The 18,984-nt window shown below is 38.5% G+C and overlaps 1 protein-coding gene across 3 annotated transcripts; it reads right to left on the bottom strand.

The window, feature by feature from the left end:
* Nucleotides 1–3,897: 3,897 nt before the first annotated feature.
* Nucleotides 3,898–17,617, bottom strand: fbxw2 (F-box and WD repeat domain containing 2). 3 transcript variants are annotated; one of them, XM_067574193.1, is made up of 8 exons: nucleotides 17,460–17,617; nucleotides 15,233–15,525; nucleotides 12,386–12,608; nucleotides 10,582–10,776; nucleotides 9,213–9,346; nucleotides 7,991–8,077; nucleotides 7,699–7,868; nucleotides 3,898–5,891 (listed from the first exon to the last, which is right to left on the bottom strand). In XM_067574193.1, the coding sequence occupies exons 2-8, from the start codon at nucleotides 15,497–15,499 to the stop codon at nucleotides 5,603–5,605; spliced, it is 1,365 nt and encodes a 454-aa protein (XP_067430294.1). In that variant the 5' UTR covers nucleotides 15,500–15,525; nucleotides 17,460–17,617; the 3' UTR covers nucleotides 3,898–5,602. The 3 variants fall into 3 exon arrangements, with proteins under 3 accessions (XP_067430294.1, XP_067430293.1, XP_067430295.1); XM_067574192.1 differs by having other exon boundaries at nucleotides 17,270–17,612; XM_067574194.1 differs by having other exon boundaries at nucleotides 17,303–17,612.
* Between the last annotated feature and the right edge of the window lie 1,367 nt (nucleotides 17,618–18,984).

Here is an 18,984-nt window from a genome sequence, read left to right as displayed (position 1 = left end):
AGGACAGCAGGCACCCGTCCTCCTCTGTCCCCGACTCCCCCGACTCTCCCCCACTGCCCCCCACCACCGCTTCACACACACTGCTCTTTCTCCTCTTGCCTTGCAGGTGTCGCTGTTGAAGTATTTTAACCAGAATTTCAATAATGGATTTTTTCCAAAGAAGAGAGAAAAATATTTTGTAAATAATACTGAGATTTGGTAATGGTTTACTTCATCCAAAAATTCTTTTTTATATTTTGATCTCCCTCTTGCCTCTCAAAAAATAGAGGAGGAGCAACCTCCACTGCCTCTAAGGACCAGCCTCCATTGCTATGATTCTTTCCCATATGTCTTACTGCATCACATATTAGGGGCAGGCTGGAGAAACAGCCATATAACCTCTTGAGTTCTTATACAAACAAACTCTAAAAACAACAAACAACAAAAAGCCAATGCATTTCCATCACTGTAGGGTACTGGAGAAATACAATTTACTGAGCTTTGGCAATTTTAGATTATTCTCAAATTTGTGCCTGGTTTATAAAATTTTAAGTGGTTCGGCCTCTCCTCCACTATGTGATTTTGTGTACACTCGCTCAGTAAGTTCTATTAGATCCTCCAGAATATCCTCTATACAAGATTGTACCATAACATTTCGTCACACTGCATTTGGGCAGTCAGCTTTCTCTGTGAAAGCCACAACTCAGTGGAATGTCTTACCTGATGATATGAAGAGCTGCAGTTCCATCAGTACATTTAAAACCAAATTAAAAAGTCTGCTGAAAGCTACTCAGCTCTGTAACCACTGACTCTGCATTTTATCTCATGGTCTTCTCATGAACGCAAATTATCTTGCTTTTAATTTGACAAGCTTACATTATTAATTTCTTGTTGACATTGTGGGTGTATATGATGTGCTATTGTGTGTAGCTTTGTATTTTGTATTATGTTTCCTGTGTGTTTTTTGCTTTGTACTGTCTGTTATTGTGCTGTTATATGTTTTAATTGTGACCTGCCGAAGGGACTTCAGATGAAAATAAGCTATAAGCTAACTCTGGTACAATACATCAACTGGTAACATTTGTGTTATACACTGTACATGGTCCCAATAAATAAATCAATAAATGAATAATATTGTACATTTTTCTCATCTATTCAATTCTGGTTGTAAATTAAAGGATAACTGGAGCTCAGAAATGTTGCTACATCAAAGAGAAAGAAAAAGTGACTTACCTATATCACAGTGGTGATTTACAGTCCACTTCTTTAGATCACTTGCTTGTTAATAAGAGTGTGGTTGTCTACTCAACTGCTCAAAATAAAATGAACAGAATCCAAACGGCTCTAATTTATGCGGGACATCAGTTCTAGAACTCCTTTATGATGTTGACTGCTCAGTTAACCTGAGTTCTAAAGGCTTCACATCAACATCACATTCAATTCAAATACAAATAAAGCATTGAAGATACATTAAATCTTTAAACATGGCAAGCCCTTTGAAATGACACTTTTTAGCCTGTAAGATATATATACATTTCTACAAAACAGATACCTGCTGGTAATATCTTAATATTTTGTGACTTAACCATCAATTACTTGAGCATGACCTGTAAATAACTCTGACAATAGGTGAACATTGCTGAATAATATTTCAAACTGTATGACAAAAGAATATTGAAAACATTTAATCAGATGACAATGTCCTCTGCAGGTATATGCAGTTTTTTAGCTTCTTAAACCTGCTCAACATACAAACATACTGCCAGGCCCTTTACTTATGCAACACAGACTGAGCTACTATTTGGAATGATATTGCCTGTAAACCTCCCAACATATACAGTGTATATACTGCATACTGTTGTTGGAATATTAATAATTTTATTAATATAAAACCTTGTCTGGGCACCGCTTCCTTTAGGCTAATCTTTAATGTCTGGAGGAAACATTAAACCCTGAATTCAGTTCTCAATTTTATCAATTAATCAGTCTCATAACTTTAAGTTCTTGTCCAAGCAGTGACCTCTATTTACTGCAGCTCAAAGAAGACAACAACAACTTCTTAGGATAAATGAAGACATTAATAGCTAAACATCTTGAGGATACATGATAAAGCATGTGATAATAAATAAAAAGAGTAATAAGGCCTATAAATGGTAACAAAAAATTAAATTAAAATAATAAAGTTTAGAAATAGTGTCTCAAAGTGTGTGACTTGAGGCTGACATATTGCAACGTGGAATGCTAAGGAAAAGCTAAACATCCAACCTGAAATTCTTCACATATGTTTTTACATTTTTATTACTTCAGAAACTTCATTCATTCAAAACAACTACTTATCTAATTTAACTAGTAAAATTTGATTGTCTATGAGGTTAATGGATCAAAAGACAAACAAATATATTCATATATATATATATATGTGTGTGTGTGTGTGTGTGTGTGTGTCTAGGTCATTCATTGTCCCTCAGGTTGCATGTTGCTACATATTGGGCAGCAAGATGCCTTGCCTCCTTCTCCTAGGAGTATTTTTAGTTGAACTTGTTAAAGTAAATGTACCATATTTCATTGAATGGTTTACATTGTGGGAGGAAATGCATCTTTGCCTGCTGCCATGATGTTATTTGCCAATTTGTGGTCACTGAGTCTGTGCTTGGTTGGGATATGTCTCTGCTTTCTATCTCTGACTGTAAAGAGATATTCTACCAATTCATAATCTCTTTTAAGGCCACATAATATTGTAATCTACTTTGGCTTTTAGTTTCTTCTTTTCCAATGTTCAAAATCTCTCTCTCTCTCTCTCTCTCTCTCTTTGGACCAAAAGTTGATCCTGGTTCAACTTTCTTTCTTTCTTTGCCACCCCTGCAGCCTCAACGCTTTACCCTCATTCAAATGAATGGGGGGACTGGCGTTTTCACTGCCACACCTGATGTGGTGTGAATTCAGCCTAACGGGCTATTTACACTGCTGAAGTGTGTCAGACCTATTGACAAGGAAATGTAGAAAATATGATGCATAGTGTTAATGTAGCAAATATTCTGCTGTCTTTTTTGCACATTCACCTGCTATTTTCCACAGTATAGAATATGAAGTGTACATATTTGGCATATACAGTTTATTGATTACAGAAAAATTCCCCAAACATTGTTGGTTTATCTTTTCTTCCAGTAAGGGTCAGGAAAAACAGGCCAAAACACCAGAGGTTAACATGGACCTCACCAAGTCCAATTTAAAGGAACTGTGGTTGCTGTGATGAAACAACATTCTGTACACAATTTGCAAGGGATGATGCCATGACATGCACCATACTTCTGTACTTGATAGAAGTCTTGAATATGGAGCTAGAGATGGAGCTCATCTTTAAGAGAAAACAAAGTGAAATCAGCATACTTACAATTAATACTAATTTGATGTTTTTAGAGGAAAGAAGGTTTCTATCACTAATGACCTTTTCAGATTTTAATGTTGAATAAAATAACATTTTAATGGTGTCAGCAAGTCACATTTTAACTGCTATATTTGGTATACAGATGGGTTTTAACAAGACCAAGAGTCTACAGCCACACTAGCCGCTGTACGAGGCTGTTGTAGCATGCTAACATTTGCTAACGAGCACTACCGCACAACGTACAGCTGAGGCTGATGGGAATGTCATTAGTTTTGCAGGTATATGGACCCATATTACCGTCCCTAAAGCTGCTGCTAGCAAAACAACACTCACCAGGAACATGATGTTGACTCACACTCACAAATGGTGGCATGACCAAATACAGACACAACTATATGTATTTGCTACTTTTATTTCTTTGAACGACTGCAATATTGAAGCTGATTGTAGATGGATGCAGGTGACCATAAAGCTATGACAGTGCAATAGATTTTGTGAAATAAAAACAGTGTGCAGAGTTAACTCTGAAGAGATACTTCAACACAAAATTTAACATCCCATTTCATATTTCTCCTTTTCCATTTCAATGTATCACTTTATACACAAATCATATTACTGTAATTTCAAATTTGACCGAGTGCTGCTGGTGGGGCATAATGTGGTGCAATGGTCAGATAACAATACAAAATATATTGGTGGAGTTTTAATTAGATTTGAAAAACCTAAACTAAGAACAGTCTGTACATCTGCTGTGTACAATAATCCATGTGAGGAACAGGTTACAGTCTGTATACAAGAAAAAAACTTATCTGTCATAAATGAGGTTTGGTGCACATGAATACATTTCCATCCGTAGTGATCTGTGACTTACCAATGCAAAGGAAGACATCAATGAAAAATTCTGGGAAAAAACACTCAATTATGGCTGAGGTTTCAGTTTTGTAGAAGCAGAAAACCTAATTGAGACAATGTTAAAACTGATGCACAGAAGGCATGATTTCAGATTGTTTCTCTTGTTAAGCCAGGAAAACCATCAATTCAAATTTTCTTTTGTTTAAAATAGTAATTTTGCACAGAACCAACTACTTCACTTCTTCTCTGTGCAATGCATTATCGCCTTTAGAAAAATAAACCTGATGTTTAAATACAGTCAATGATTCATATAAGCCATTCACTGAGCAAGTCGTGTCAGGTAGATAGCTATAAAATTACAGACATCTTAGACTGTTAGAGCACAGTAAATATGAAAAATCCAACATAAAAGTAAGATTTACAATGTAGTCATCACCTTACTGTAATGTGCCGGAGTTATCAAGGAATTCTAGTTTGTAACGTCAAATGAACTGAAAAGGCACATCACATTTCTTAAGCTGACATTTAAACCACATACCCCTTTTTTAAAAAAGCATATTCAGTGGAATTACATGAAATCTCACAATGTTTTACATGGTACACAACAATGTACCAAACCACTTTTTCAACATACGATACGGTGTACAGCTTCCTCGGGGATGGTCTGTAAAAACCTCAGGTAACATCTCCCTTGTTGTCAAAGTCTGATATCAAAGGAGATGTTCTGGTTTATAAACTGTGCTTAAGGCAACCCTGTTCTCTACAAGGAAACCAACATTTTGGCAAATCAGTTCAGTGAGCAGCTTGGCATTAGGCATGTTCGAGCCACAGCACATTTGACATAATCTTATCCTGGTAAGAAAAGGTCAGTGGCCAAAGTTGGCACCCAAACATAGACTGGATTAAAGGTTGGCTAAAATATTATCACTGCACAATGCTAAACTCTTCAAAGAGCTAATTTGCCAAAAAAAAAAAAAAAAAACAAAAAAACCCCAAACATTTCCATGTTTAAGTCTATTACATGAGAATTCATATGGTTATGTTTATTTTGGAACTTTTGATGGCATTTTTTTTTTTAAATGGTCGCCAAGACATCTTGGGTCTTCAAGAAGTCAATTTTCTTGTCTTTGTTTAAGATCAGAGGACTGATAAGAGGTTTACAGGTTTCTGCAGGAGCAAGTGCTGATCTAGCTCTGAGTTTGCCTTACATTTCCATCTCTTACTGTTCATGTTTATGTCTAGAGGAGGACTGTATGCAAAGGAAGAAACAGATAAAAAACAAGATGCTTTGGTCCATGCATGATCTGTTAAGGTTCATATGTTCCAGAGCACACATGATGGTGGCTCATATCCTAGCAGTCTGGGGTTTGGTGTCCTTGTTTGCTTCTATCCGTTCTCCTTCCACAGTACCAAGTGAATGCTATGGTCCGGCATGCTTGTGGCAAACACCAGTCCAGTGTCATTACCCCCGTCCAGGCCGTTGAGCCAGGACGTCACACCGGCCAGGAAGCTGGATCCTCGTTTGGATTTTCTGTAGGCTGGTAGAGGCCAGCGGCCCGAAATGGCCTCTGTCCTCAGGTCCATCACATACAGGAACTGGTTGTCGAAAAGGAGTGCAAACACCTCGCCAAAGCTGAGCAGGGACAAGTTGGCTGGGTCCTGCGTTTTTATCACCCTAGGAACATAAAAACATGCTGCATTAAGACGTTATCTTATAATAACAAAGTTCTCTTATAATTCTCTGTAATTACAAAAAAGGAAAAACTTGTTACTGAGGTTTCTGTTTTACATGTACAGTACTGTGCAAAAGTTTTACTAAAAGTTTAACCTAAAGTTTTTCACTTTAGATGTTTAGATTCTTATCCATTATGCAATACCATGATAGAGGCATCCCATCAGTCCCAAATGTATTCTGCAACAAGACAATGAGCCCAAACATCCAGCCAGAGTCATAAAGAACTATCTTCAAGAACAAGGAGTCCTGCAACAGATGGTCTCTGATCTCAACATCATGGAGTCAGTCTGGGATTAACATGAGGAGACAGAAGCAGCTGAGATGCCAAAATCCACAGAACTGTGGCAACTTCTCCAAGATGCAGGAACAACCGACCTGCCAAGTACCTGAAACACTGTGTGCAGGTGAACTGAGGAGAACTGCTGCTGTTTTAAAGCCAAATATCAAATTTTGATTTCATTTAAGTTTCTTCTGTTGACTGAACTTTGTATCAAGTTGACTGATAAAAACAATTGATGGCATTATTTTTGAAAGCACCCTCAATTTACTTTTAGTGCCTAAAACGTGTACGTAAAACAGTAAAAAGTTTTGTGTGATGTAATGCACACCGGTGAAACACAGGTCACTGTGTAGTACAGATGGATTATTTTTAAGTGGTGTCATGATTCTCCAAATCCATGATTTGATTTGACTTTCAATTTTAAGGTCACGATTCGATTTGACTTTCCATTTAAAACACTTTTTTTTCAGCACTGACAACTATGCCGTTGTTAGACTATCGAGTCTTTATTTGTAAAGATCAACAGATCATTGGTTTAATGCCCTGACAACTGTCATTTATATTTTCAAATTCTTCTTTAAAAAGATGAGCTACATGATATCAAGTGTGATATAACTACCATATTTTTTGGGAATGTACCACACTAAGGCCATATGGTCAAATTTAAATAATTTATTTAAGATGTAATAACAATAACTTATTTCAAACTGTTTAACACAAGAACAAAAAGAACCACTAGATGGCAGAAGGTACTTTACAACAACTGCTTGAGTTTCTTCCCCTTGTTAAAAGCCACCAGGATTAATCCTGGTGTGAGGAAACTAAGTTTCTGCATGTTGCACATTTTAGACGGCCCCTGTGCACTTGTCTCACAGCCGGCTGTACATAGAGACTATAGTCCAGCTCAGAGGACTGATGGTGAAAATTAGGTTGTATCGCGTTGTCTACATTACTATTGTTTGAAAGAGGCGTTGTTTGTGTTTGAAAAAGGTTCCGCTTATGAGTTTAAGATCCAGAAAGTTTGAATCTGTTAATATATTTCCAACTTTACCAAAGTGTGTAGCAAAGTCTTCAAACTAGTTTTTCTGTCAACGATGCCTTTGTTTTTTACACAACAATCCTACTTTTGATTTCACATGTTGAAAGTACAATATTTTCTTTTTTATAGAACTTTGAGCCCATGGTCCTCATGTTAAGAAAATACATTTAAAACGTTTTTTAAATTCCCATAACTTAACTGCAATAAGAGCACATAAGAGCACAAAACATCACAAATTAAATCTCAATTTTTGAGAAAAGCTGCTGCAAAATAAAACATTTTTGGCCACAATAATCACAACTGTTATATACTTGTGACATCTGCTCCAGGAAGGTGAGTTTGAATTTCACAAATAATGCACAGCAGCTACAGAATAGGTTCATTATTTCACAGAGACAGATTTTGGCGTTCGTTGTGTATTATTCTACCTGAGAATCTCAAAACTGGCAAAGTCCCACTGATAAACTCCGAGGTCAGAGCTGCAGACGATGTAGCGTCCATCAAACTGCAGGCGAGGCTGAAGGCTGATGCTGCGGTTCTCTGACACTGACAGTGTCTTCAGACACTTACAGTTGATTTCTCTCCCTAAAGGCCAGACCTACAGAAGGAACACAGTGTTTGCTCCATCTTATGGACTCCTCATGTACAGCAGCTCATAAAACAGTAAATTATTGTTTTTCAAACAACACACACATCAAACAATAGAGACATCAGTATTACCTTAATTTCATACTTGTCAGCACTTAGGAGGATATAATCACCAGGACTGTGCACCATAGATTCTACTTCACTTTTCTGTAGTATCACCTGATGGGAGATAACACAAGATGCACGTTTCAAAACACATTGTTTGTAATAAAAGCAACTGAGAACCCAAAATAACTCACACGTCATATTTTTATAAATATGCGTCAACTTAATGCAGGGTTTCCACCAGTGTACTGACTCCCCGCTGGGCCTAAGCATTTTTAAGTTGTCTTTTAAACTAAAATGTGTTATACAAGTAGCTTTAAGGAATAGCTTAGTGTGTAGGTTGTGTGCAGTTGAGAGAGAGAGAGAGAGAGAGAGAGAGAGAGAGCATGTGTGATGGTGAGTATAAAGTTAGCAGTATAGCTCTGAATGAAGCAGTGCAGTTTGTGTACAGTTAAGGCTATTTATTGGTGATAAATGCTACAACTCCTCAAGACCAGAGCCAAGTTCCTGTGTCTTGGTAGTGGACTCAGTCCACCTTGCAGGTGTCCATCACCAAGTCCACCTGTCCACCTTTCAATGGTCAGTCCAAAAAAAGACACTTGGCTGCCAAGTCTAACAACTTTTCTGGTGGAAACCCTGTATTAAGGTTATGTTAAAAAAAAAAAAAAAACCCGAAGAAATAGCCTATAATTAAGGATGGGGTTCAATAGCATTTTGTCTAATTTGAATCCAGTATTGAATCCACTTATCGAATCTGAATCGTTTCAAATTTCTAATCGAATCTTATTATGTTTACTTTTCAACTACTTCACCAGCATAGCTGTGTGGTCATTAAAATAAACTGAATTTTAATGAATTTGCAGGTAAAAAGGCTTAAACTATAACTCAAAGGGAAACTTTGGTATTTTTCAACCTGGACTCTATGTTCCCATCATTTTATGTCTAAATGACTAATGGGGACAACAATTTTTGAAATTGGTCCAGTATTGAGCGCGAACGCTGCAGCCAGCAGCCGTGAAACAGGCAGCTTATTAGCTACAGTTGATCGAGCTTTAACCAACATCAGCAAAGTTGATCTAAAAGTGAGAAACTTGGTTTGCCAGCGTCTGAGCTTAATGAAGTCAGGGTTTTTTGCAGACCCAAAACCAGATCCAAAATGGAACCAGCAATCAGAACCCATCGCTACCTATAACACTTAGAGATTTTTTTCCCCCCTAAAATAAAACTTGAAAAGGAACAGTGGGCTGACCTTGGTGACCCACTCAGTGTGTCCAGTCAGAGTGTTGAGACAGGCACCAGCTGACAAAGCCCAGACCTTCACGGTGAAGTCTGCAGAGCCGCTGACCAGCATGTCCAGCTCATCATTGTAGTCCACACTGAAGACTTAGCACACACACACACACACACACACACACACACACACACAGCAGTTTTCAATCACCAGCAAAAAAGAATATTTAAATGGCTGCAACTAACTATTATTTTCTTTATTGATTAATCTGCAGATTATTTTCTCTATTAACCAATTAATCATTTAGTCAATAAAATATTGAAAGAATAATGTAAAAAAAAAGCATTCACAATTTCTTAGAAGCCATGGTGATGTCTTCAGTTTGTTTGTTGTGTCTGACTAACACTACAAAACCTTAAGATATTAATTTCACTGTCATATGACAAAGAAAAACAGCAAATTTTCACATTGAAGCAACTGCAACCAGCAAATATTTGGCATTTTTGCTTGAAAAATAATTTAAAAAAAAACTATTCACTTATAAAACTAGTCACCAGTTAATTTTCTGCCAACTGAGCACTAAAGTTCATAATATCAAATGCATCATATCGCTCTCACATTGCCTAATTTTTTAAATGAAAATGTATCATACAAACATTTTGCTCTTTGAGGTTATATAGAGTAAATTCATGAGGAAAACTTTCCCCCGATTCTATTTGCTTGGTACACTGCAGTGGAGTGACGATAATACTAAAAATACTGCTGAGGTTTCATATTAGCTTGAGCTGAGTTGTACACAAGCAACAACCCCCAGAGCTGAAAAATGAAGCCAACACTAACTGCAGTTCCTTGATCGGCCACTTGAGGCTGTCTCCAAAAGCCAGTCAATCTCCATAGACCCTCATGTTAAAATGCCCAACTTTACAGCAGAAATAAACACGTTTAAAGCAGGAAGTGGCTCTGTAAACTGTGATGAATGGATGTTTACAACAGACAGTTTAGATAATAACTTCATCTTTATTTTATCGTCTCACATAAGTTTGAATAACCTGGAGGTTTGTTTACAACCTGCCAGACTTCTTTCTGTGGCATCACCCTGTTGCCAGATCTCAAAAACTTGGTAAGTACAATATTATCATAACCAATTGAAATTATTGTGAACGCTACAAAAATATTTGTAGTAAATCACAGTTAAAAATTGTGAAAGCTTTGTTTTGTTGAGGTTATGTATTTAAATGCATTTGGTTGACTTGGTTGTTTATGTATAAATACTTTTAATGTTCTTTGCTTTTCTGTGATGTAATGAAATGACCTACATAAATAACAGTTTGCTTGTGTATTATTCTAAACAACCCGGAACAGAGAGGTGCTGAACATTTAAACCAACCTGCTCCTGTGTGGCCCCGGAACTGCTGGATTTTAGCCCCTGTGCTCCACTCCCAGCATGCAATGGTGTTATCAAAGGACCCGGTCACCAGCTTCTGTTCATCAAATTTCACTGTAGCGCAGGTGTGTGTCTGAATTCCATAAATGCACTGCCCAGTGCGCACATCCCATAATTTGGCAGAAAGGTCATCGGATCCTGAAAGACAAGAGGACATTTATGTTATTGTTACAAGCTCTGACCTGCTTTCATAACACCCCGTCCAGACCACACAGTCTTACCGTGCTGTGTGTAGCCCATAGACTGGATGGAAATAAGGTGTAGCTGTGGTGTCTCTGGTTTAACAGGTGACAGGTGTGTTATCAGTGTTTATGTTCTCTGAAAGACTTCATGATACGAATATAAAGTCACACAGCTGATGGACTGTTAGCCTAGCATGCTAATCCTACTATCTATCTATAATAACAACGTAGGTGTTACTTTGTTATAGATTAGTGGGAGATATATTATTGGCCAATAAGTAAGAAAATCAAATAATGGTTATTGTTACAATAATGGAATTTCAGCTGATAAATTACATCTGATTATACAAAGCCTTCGCTGCGGACGGGGGATGCATCTTCTCTTCTCCTTGTGTCAGTGTGTGTTTGCAGTCAACAAATAGTTGATACCAGTAAGGGAGACGACATGAGTAATTGATCAAAGTGTTGAACAAGCAGAACATAAACTTGCAGAGGTTTAACATCTTCAACTTCTCTCCTCGCAGTTAATTCCTGACAGGGCTCGTTATGCTAATAGTGAACCCCAGAACCAGCAAAAAGCAAGTGCTACTTGTTATAAAAATTATGATTACACTCTGTATGAGTGTTACTATTTTATCTAGATCATGATGAATTGTTCCTGTCTTGTACTGCAACTCTGCAACGTCAGCAGACTTATCAGCAAAGGTTAAAGGAAGTTCAGTATTATATTTGTAAAGAGGAAGATGTAGAAATTAAAATTTGTTGGAGACAGGGTGAGACATGTCATCTGGGGGTCAGTTGGACAAGATCCTCCTGGACAGGAGAACTGAAAACAAACATGACGTTATCTATAAGTCTGTATTTGATAGATTAAGAAAAGAACTGTAACGCCCACTTAAGATGTATAAAACCCTGTTGTACGTGCTCTTCTGGGAGCCTTTTTCTTTGTAACCTCATCCTGTGTGTTGCACAACGCTCCTTCTTGTGCAAGAAAATAAATTCTGTTAAATTTGATACTTCGGCTCCGGTCTCTATTGTTTAATGGTCATTACGAAGAAGTTCTTTTAACACTAATTGTATGTAATATTTCGTATTGTCAACTAGTCTCAGCCAAACCAACAATGAACTGATCTACTAACAAGTACTGTTTGTGTATCCAAAGAGTTTGATCACATTAGTTTGCTTAGAAACGGCTCCAAAGACTAATAACAGCGTCAAGTTTTCAGTCTCCAGAGAGTAGTTCTATGTAAGGCAGACGCCACTGAGCATGTGCAGGAATGTGGTTCTGTGTACACCTTAACTAGCTTGTTGTGCTACATATCACAACCTCTGACTTTGTACTGAAGTTCTTTGAGAAATTTACAATGTAGCACATAATGAGAGCTACATTAATACAAATGTTGCTGTGTCTGCTGGATGTGTAAATAGGCAACTTACACATTGATTTACATATATATCCATCCTTTCCAAGACAGACGAGAAGATTTTCAACACCTGTATGTAACTCAAGCCCAAATCTAACCCAACATTTTCCATATTCAAAATCATGCAGAGCCACAGTGTACCTGTGCAGAGGAGGCCGTCCTTGTAGTAGAGGGCGTACACACGAGCGCTGTGGCCGATGAGCGAGGATGTCTCAAAGGCTTCCTGATCCTTCAGCTGCATCATACGCAGTTTAGCCTTCAGGTAGACCCCCTTCCAGTGTGTTGCATCCTGAATGGACTCATCAATCCTCCAGCCCAGCTTCCGACACACACCCTGCCACACCTCTGTACATGAGCTTATCACCTATAAAGAGACGGACACATGTTGGAATGTTTGAACGCTGCTTTCAATACAAGAAAAGGTTTGTAAATTTAGCTTTTATGTTCTGAAAACAAATTGTTTATGAAACTGAATTATTATTAGCCTTTCTCGTCATATAAGGTAACCTTTCATTTAATCAAAGATCAGTAGTAACTCTAACTAACTTATTTTATCAGAAGAAAATCAATACATTTTGTGCCAATTTGCAACAGTTGTTCCTAGATGGCAAACACAGACACAGGACTTTGACTTGCACCAATGCAGCCTGTATGAGTAGAAAACTGTGACGTTTATGCAGCAGCATCATCGAGACCTGAAATCTTGAGTAGTAATGATCACAGAACATCACACATCAACTGTGCAGACTGCCTATGCCGCGCTCTGTGACCCCCGCCATCCCTCTGAATTATCAGTGGGATAAGTAAGTAAGTAAATTTTATTCATGTAGCGTCATTCAAAACCAATGCAAACAATTGAGAAAAAAAACTGAAAGTTAAAAACAGGAATATCAATATAAAAAACAATAAAAACCATAAAACTACACAGAGGCAAACCAAATCAAGAGTGTGAGCATGATTGTGGGTTGGCCCTGATACATGTTGCATTCAAATTTGAAGATTGAATAGTAAATAAAAACTTGGCAAATTCAATTAGGAAGCCATTATTTGGGCCAGGTGGGCAGTAAATCAACAGACAGTAAAAGAGATTCATCAATCTAATCCTGAGCACGTACACATCCAAAGTGTTGAACTTGTTGAACTATGTCCATGGAGTGGCAGATAAACTGTTTGGAAAAAACAGCAGCTAGGCTGCGACCAGACATCCTGGGTGCACTGACAAAGTCACAGTCAGTGGGACACAGACACAGTGAATCCTGTCTCTTTTGAAGAGCAAAGCATGATCCCAGAACAAGTTAAAAAGTTAAAATTGTCAATAAAATCCATGTTTTGAGTGCTGCATGCAGATTGGAGTAAGGTGTGCAGGCTGAAAATGCGGCTAAAGTGCTCAACTCCGCATCCAAAGGACTTCAAGACTTCGTTTGCAATGAGGATAGCAGTTGGAGGCTCAGCCCAAGAAAGACCTCCCAAGCGTCTGATGACGGCCTCCCACATTATCCTACGGCGCTTCCTCCCGATTGTGGAGTAATGAGGCCCCCGCTGGCCACAGGTGGAGGAAACGCAGCGGTGACGGGAGGGGCCATGGCTGGAGTGGGGTCTGCCAGCTGGGGTGAAAGCGGGACTGTAGGGGCATCACCAGGATGGACTGGAGCCTCATCCATCAGAGATATGAAGCCGTTAGAGAGAGTTCAAGGAGGTGGTGGAGAAACTCTCCCCCTAACCAAATCCCTCCTTCGGCCGCGATGAACCACTTCAGCCAGGATGGCTGCGACAGCATTGAAGTGGAGCTGTGAACCGGGGCCATTCCCATGCCGACCTCTGGATCAGCTGGCGGCTCTAGTGCAGAGGCAACCAGCTTTCATTCAGAGGAATGGCCACTCACTTCGGCTGCAGGACTCTCTGGGCGGCCGGCCCAGTGCCGGTGTGTGTTGAGGGCAGCCAGGGAAGGGTGGCTGCAGAGGCCAAGACCAGTTGTGACATTGGGGAGGAGGGTGATTGGGCTGCCTGGGCAATAAGGCTGGAGCAAACATGCTTTGCCTGGGTAGCAGCAATGCTACTCAGGCTGTCGATAAGCTGATCCTTTTTTTGAAGTTCTGTCTTCAGGCGGTGAATATCCTCCTTCAATTGTGAGTACTGATGATTGCGGTCCACATTCACAGCCATTATAGCCAACTTCAGTTCAGGAATAACTCACAAAACAACACAATCATTCAGATGGAAAACATGAAACAAGGTAAAAGTAATCCAAGATTGGTGAGAGTGGTGTTCTCAGATGTGTGCTCTTGCACTTTCGTGACTGTTCCTGCATAAGACAAGTCCTTAAAACAGCTTAAGATCCACGTCCAATGATTAAAAATCCTTATCCAGTTAAATGACAAACGACCGTTATCTGAAAGTGTATTAAAATAGATATGGCCTAAAACTGGATAAAAAGTCCATTTCTGACAGATTTTCTGGCAGGTACACACAGATGCCGACGCATGCGTAGGGTGCTTCTCATTTGCCTTAATTCATGCCTCCTCACTCCTCGGGTGAGCCAATAATTCACTTATTTCTGCTCTGTAGAATGAAGACAGAGAAGCGAGGATGCTTCCCTGAGAAAGCACGATACACAAGACCATTTCCATTATGAAAATATTTTAACAGACCGACACAACCCTTTATCAGAGATCTGTTAGTGAAAAAAAACCAAAGTTGATCTAGCTGCTCTGAAACTGCATCAACACAGCAGTCATATGCAGTTTTACACCAATACTCACGTATATTATTATTCCCAATTTTTATTTTTTTCCCCAAATCAACAATTCAAAGTGTTAACTGGAGGCCAAATTAATAAATGAAGCACAGAACTACTTTCATTCATTAACATGTTTCTTTTCAATAGTCTTTAGAAGCTGCATCCTGGCTCATAATGGAGAGTCTTTAGACTTTATTCCTATATGTCAATGCTGCCTGTTGTCCTTCAGCAATAAACATCATTATATTTACCTTATTCCACTGTTTGCAGACTAGGCAGCAGGTGAGCAGGGTCTGTGGATCCAGCCAGCGCAGTAGGTAGAAGGCCAGCTCCAGAGGAAGGAGGCGCAGGAAGTCGCGCTTAAGCAGCGTCTCCAGTCCATTAGACAGATGACGGAGCTGGACGGCACCACTTAGCGATATGAGGTGGTCCAGAGACTGGTTGCGCTGCTGGTCATTTAGTGTAAGGAAAGTGGCGGAGACTGACTCCAGCCACCCCTCAAAGGCCGCTTTCTCCATGGGCACATGAGAGCGACCTGCAACACCTACAAGAGTAACGCAGGATCTAACTTCAGCATTTCATTTTTACTCAAGATGAAACTCACTTGTCAAGCAGCAACAGAGGAGTAATCCGATGAATCAAATGTTTTTTTCCCTGACTGAATCACAAAGATATTCAATTTGCAATGATACGATTAACAGAAGGAATACCTTGTATTTGAGAAACAGTGACAAATGTATGATAGTTTTACTTTGATCAAAATTGTAATTGATTAATTTCCTATTGCTTGTTTAATCAATAGGAGATTAATCTGGACGGCTGTGGCTCAGGAGGTAGAGTGGGTCGTCCACCAACCACAGCGTTGGCGGTTCGATCCCGGCTCTTTCTGTCCATGTGTCGAAGTGTCCTTGAGCAAGACACTGAGCGCCAAATTGCTCCCGATGGTCAGGCCAGCACCCTGCATGGCAGCTTTGCCGCCATCAGTGTGTCAGTGTGTGTGTGTGTGTGTGAATGGGTGAATGAGAAGCAAAACTGTAAAGCATTTTGTCTGTTGAGGTAAAAAGGTGCTATATAAATGCAGCCCATTTACCATTTACTCAAATCAGAATTATGTAAACCATAAAACTTACAGAGTGAGACATTGACAGTTAAATGTTTATGAACTCTGAGTGTCTGTAAGTTTGTAAATGTTTTGTTTTACTTAAAATGATATGACATACAGTATAAATGTGTAATATAGATACAATGTATTACAAAATGTATCAGTACTAATAACTATAGGTTTGTATCAGTTCCATTAGTATGTATTCTATCACTGAAACAATCACTGAATTGCCTCGAGTGATAACTTTACACAGAGGGAAATGACACAATCAAAGTGCAGAAGTGAAAATAACATAATAATCATGATGGATTTGTCAACTAGAGAAAATTAATAAATGACCATTTTGAAATTAATTTATCATCAAAAACATATCAACCAAAACTGCCAAATATTTGCTGATAACAGATATTAAAATGTCAGCATTTGTTTTTATCTTCTCTTTCTTCAGTTTCATATCATTGCAAAATTGAATGCTTTGAGTTTTTGTCACAGCTGGTCAAATCAAAACCAGCATTCGTAATGTTTTAGTGATGTATGACCAATCAAATGACTCACTTGACCAATCTGTGGTAATTTCATAAGCCAGAAACAAGAATATTTTGAAGATTTGTTGGATAATAGCAGATACGTGTAATAGCTTATAAGTTAGCTGTGGTAACGAGCTGTCAAACATGTTGTAGCAAAAGGCAATTCACAATTATTGTGTCAACCCTCAATGAATACAATTTGGAAATAATTTTACCATAGAATATTTTCTATTCATGAACTAGCAATATTATTTGGCTGATATGAAATTAAACTACGGTGGAGTCATGTCATAGTGCAATGTAAACTCGATAAACTGAGACTGATAAAACAACCAGACGAACAGATGAAGGTTTTAACGTCAGGCTTAACGTTACCTAGCTTACCTTGGCTAAGAAAATGCAATACTGGCCTCTTATGTAACCTATGGCTGTATGTGATAAAGGTTTCATTTTACAGAAATACTAATTATGAGACAATGACTTTTACGAGCCGATTGTATCTGCTTTATGCATTCAGCCTATAGCTACCTGGCTAGTTAGCAACTTTGGTAGCAACCGTTAGCTGAGTAACACTAGTACAATTTAATAGCAAGTTAGCTACAAATAGTAACAGTTAACCAACCAATGAGCAGTATCTCGTCACATCATCTACTCACATTCAAAAATGGAAACACTAAATGTGCACCAACCAGCCAGTCGCAGAGTTTCTTTATCGCCACTTTCCTGGCTTAGTTAGTTCACATAGCGAAGTTAGCTGTCGTAAGAAGGGTTGTCCGAGTAACCTAGCTTCGTAGCTAACGTTAGCTAACCACCGTTATGAGAGAACTTGAGTCTGTTGTGACTTACATAATGTTTCTAATAGAGTAGTGTTCACAACATTTCCCAAGCAGGGGTCTTTGAGCAGCAGTAGGACAGAAGGATAGCAAGTTCTGACAGCATGAAAACCAAAAGATAATGGAAACGCTATCCCTTTACTGTACGCTTCCTGCTCCCTCAGGTTTGTCTTGAAGGAGGCGCCGTGGGGCAGCCTGCAAACTCTTCCCCGAAAACAATTAACGTTATATGCATAAACTGGATACATTTAGAAATATACAGAAATTATCTTTATCCATACATATTCATTCATTTATTTTTATTTAAAAAGACACATTCATTTTATTTTTGCTTAGTAGTAGTATTGTCATTTTTCTCTTCATGGGACCTATCTTGCCTGTAAGACAATACTGAGGGCACGTAACAAAATTATATTCCCAGGTAAACTAGCTTCCGGTGTCGCGGTAACTGGTCTCTTATTGCCGTGTGGCTCCCTCGGTGGTTCCGTTATGTCTGCAGAGCAGCGGCAGCAGATGATCGGTAGTGCTTTAGTTTGGAGTAAAGTGGAGCCAAAATATTTTAATACTGCCAGCAATGGAAAGACGACTTTCCTTGACACTATATTAATGCATATTAAATCACACGAGAACGTGGCATGTACAGTCATTTGCTGAAATGTGTTGAAGAATAATTACCACCAGAGGGCAAACACGTGATGATTATTAATATTCTTGCATTTACAGTGTTTAATCAAAATCAATCAATACATTGATCAAAACTTAAAGGCAATGATGAATTGACTAATTACAGTTGCGTTTAAATAATGCCTTATACAACTCAAAGTTTAAAAAATGTAATTTACCAATTAATAATTCTTTCATATACAGTGTTTAAATGATGAATTGATGATTGGCATTTAAAATGGAATTGCTAAAGTCATATAAAAATACTTTTTTATATGCCCATTCACAGGTTCTGTATTTTTCAATGAGGGAGGAGGAATAGTTTGTAATTTTTTTTAAAAAATTACCTCTTAACTGAACTTTTGTGGGAAAATATCAGAGACAAATCATTATTCAAAGAAGAGTATTTATATATCTTAAAACATGTCTGGAGGAGGATTTTAAGAATTAGATTGACTAAAGCCAAAAACTAAAATGTCACATAGCACATCATTTTTACACACAAGAAATGTGAGCAGTCTCTCATTCATCTCCTGAGGCATGTATGTCGCTGAAGCTTAGGTCAGGTATTCTTGGAACTAAATCTTTTGTTTCCTAGTGAATTCACATTTCTGGGCTTCTTTCCAGATCTAATCCCTAATACTGGAATTCCAGTGAAGCAGGTAACTGCTCTGGCACCCTTCTAACACCTCTTTGTGTCTGCCAAGCTGAGGAACCACAACCTGGCAAAGCAACCTTAACTATTTTTGCTCTTTCAAAAAGGCAAGTTAAGCATCAATAGGCATTTGCTTGAGACAAAAGTCATTCCGATAAGCTGTAGTTTATAATAGGTGATTGACCGTTCTCTCCTTCACTCGCTCACATCAACATGAACC

This window comes from Thunnus thynnus, chromosome 19 (genome assembly GCF_963924715.1).
Source record: "Thunnus thynnus chromosome 19, fThuThy2.1, whole genome shotgun sequence".
Classification (NCBI taxonomy): domain Eukaryota; kingdom Metazoa; phylum Chordata; class Actinopteri; order Scombriformes; family Scombridae; genus Thunnus; species Thunnus thynnus.
This window is presented reverse-complemented; position numbering and strand designations above follow the sequence as displayed.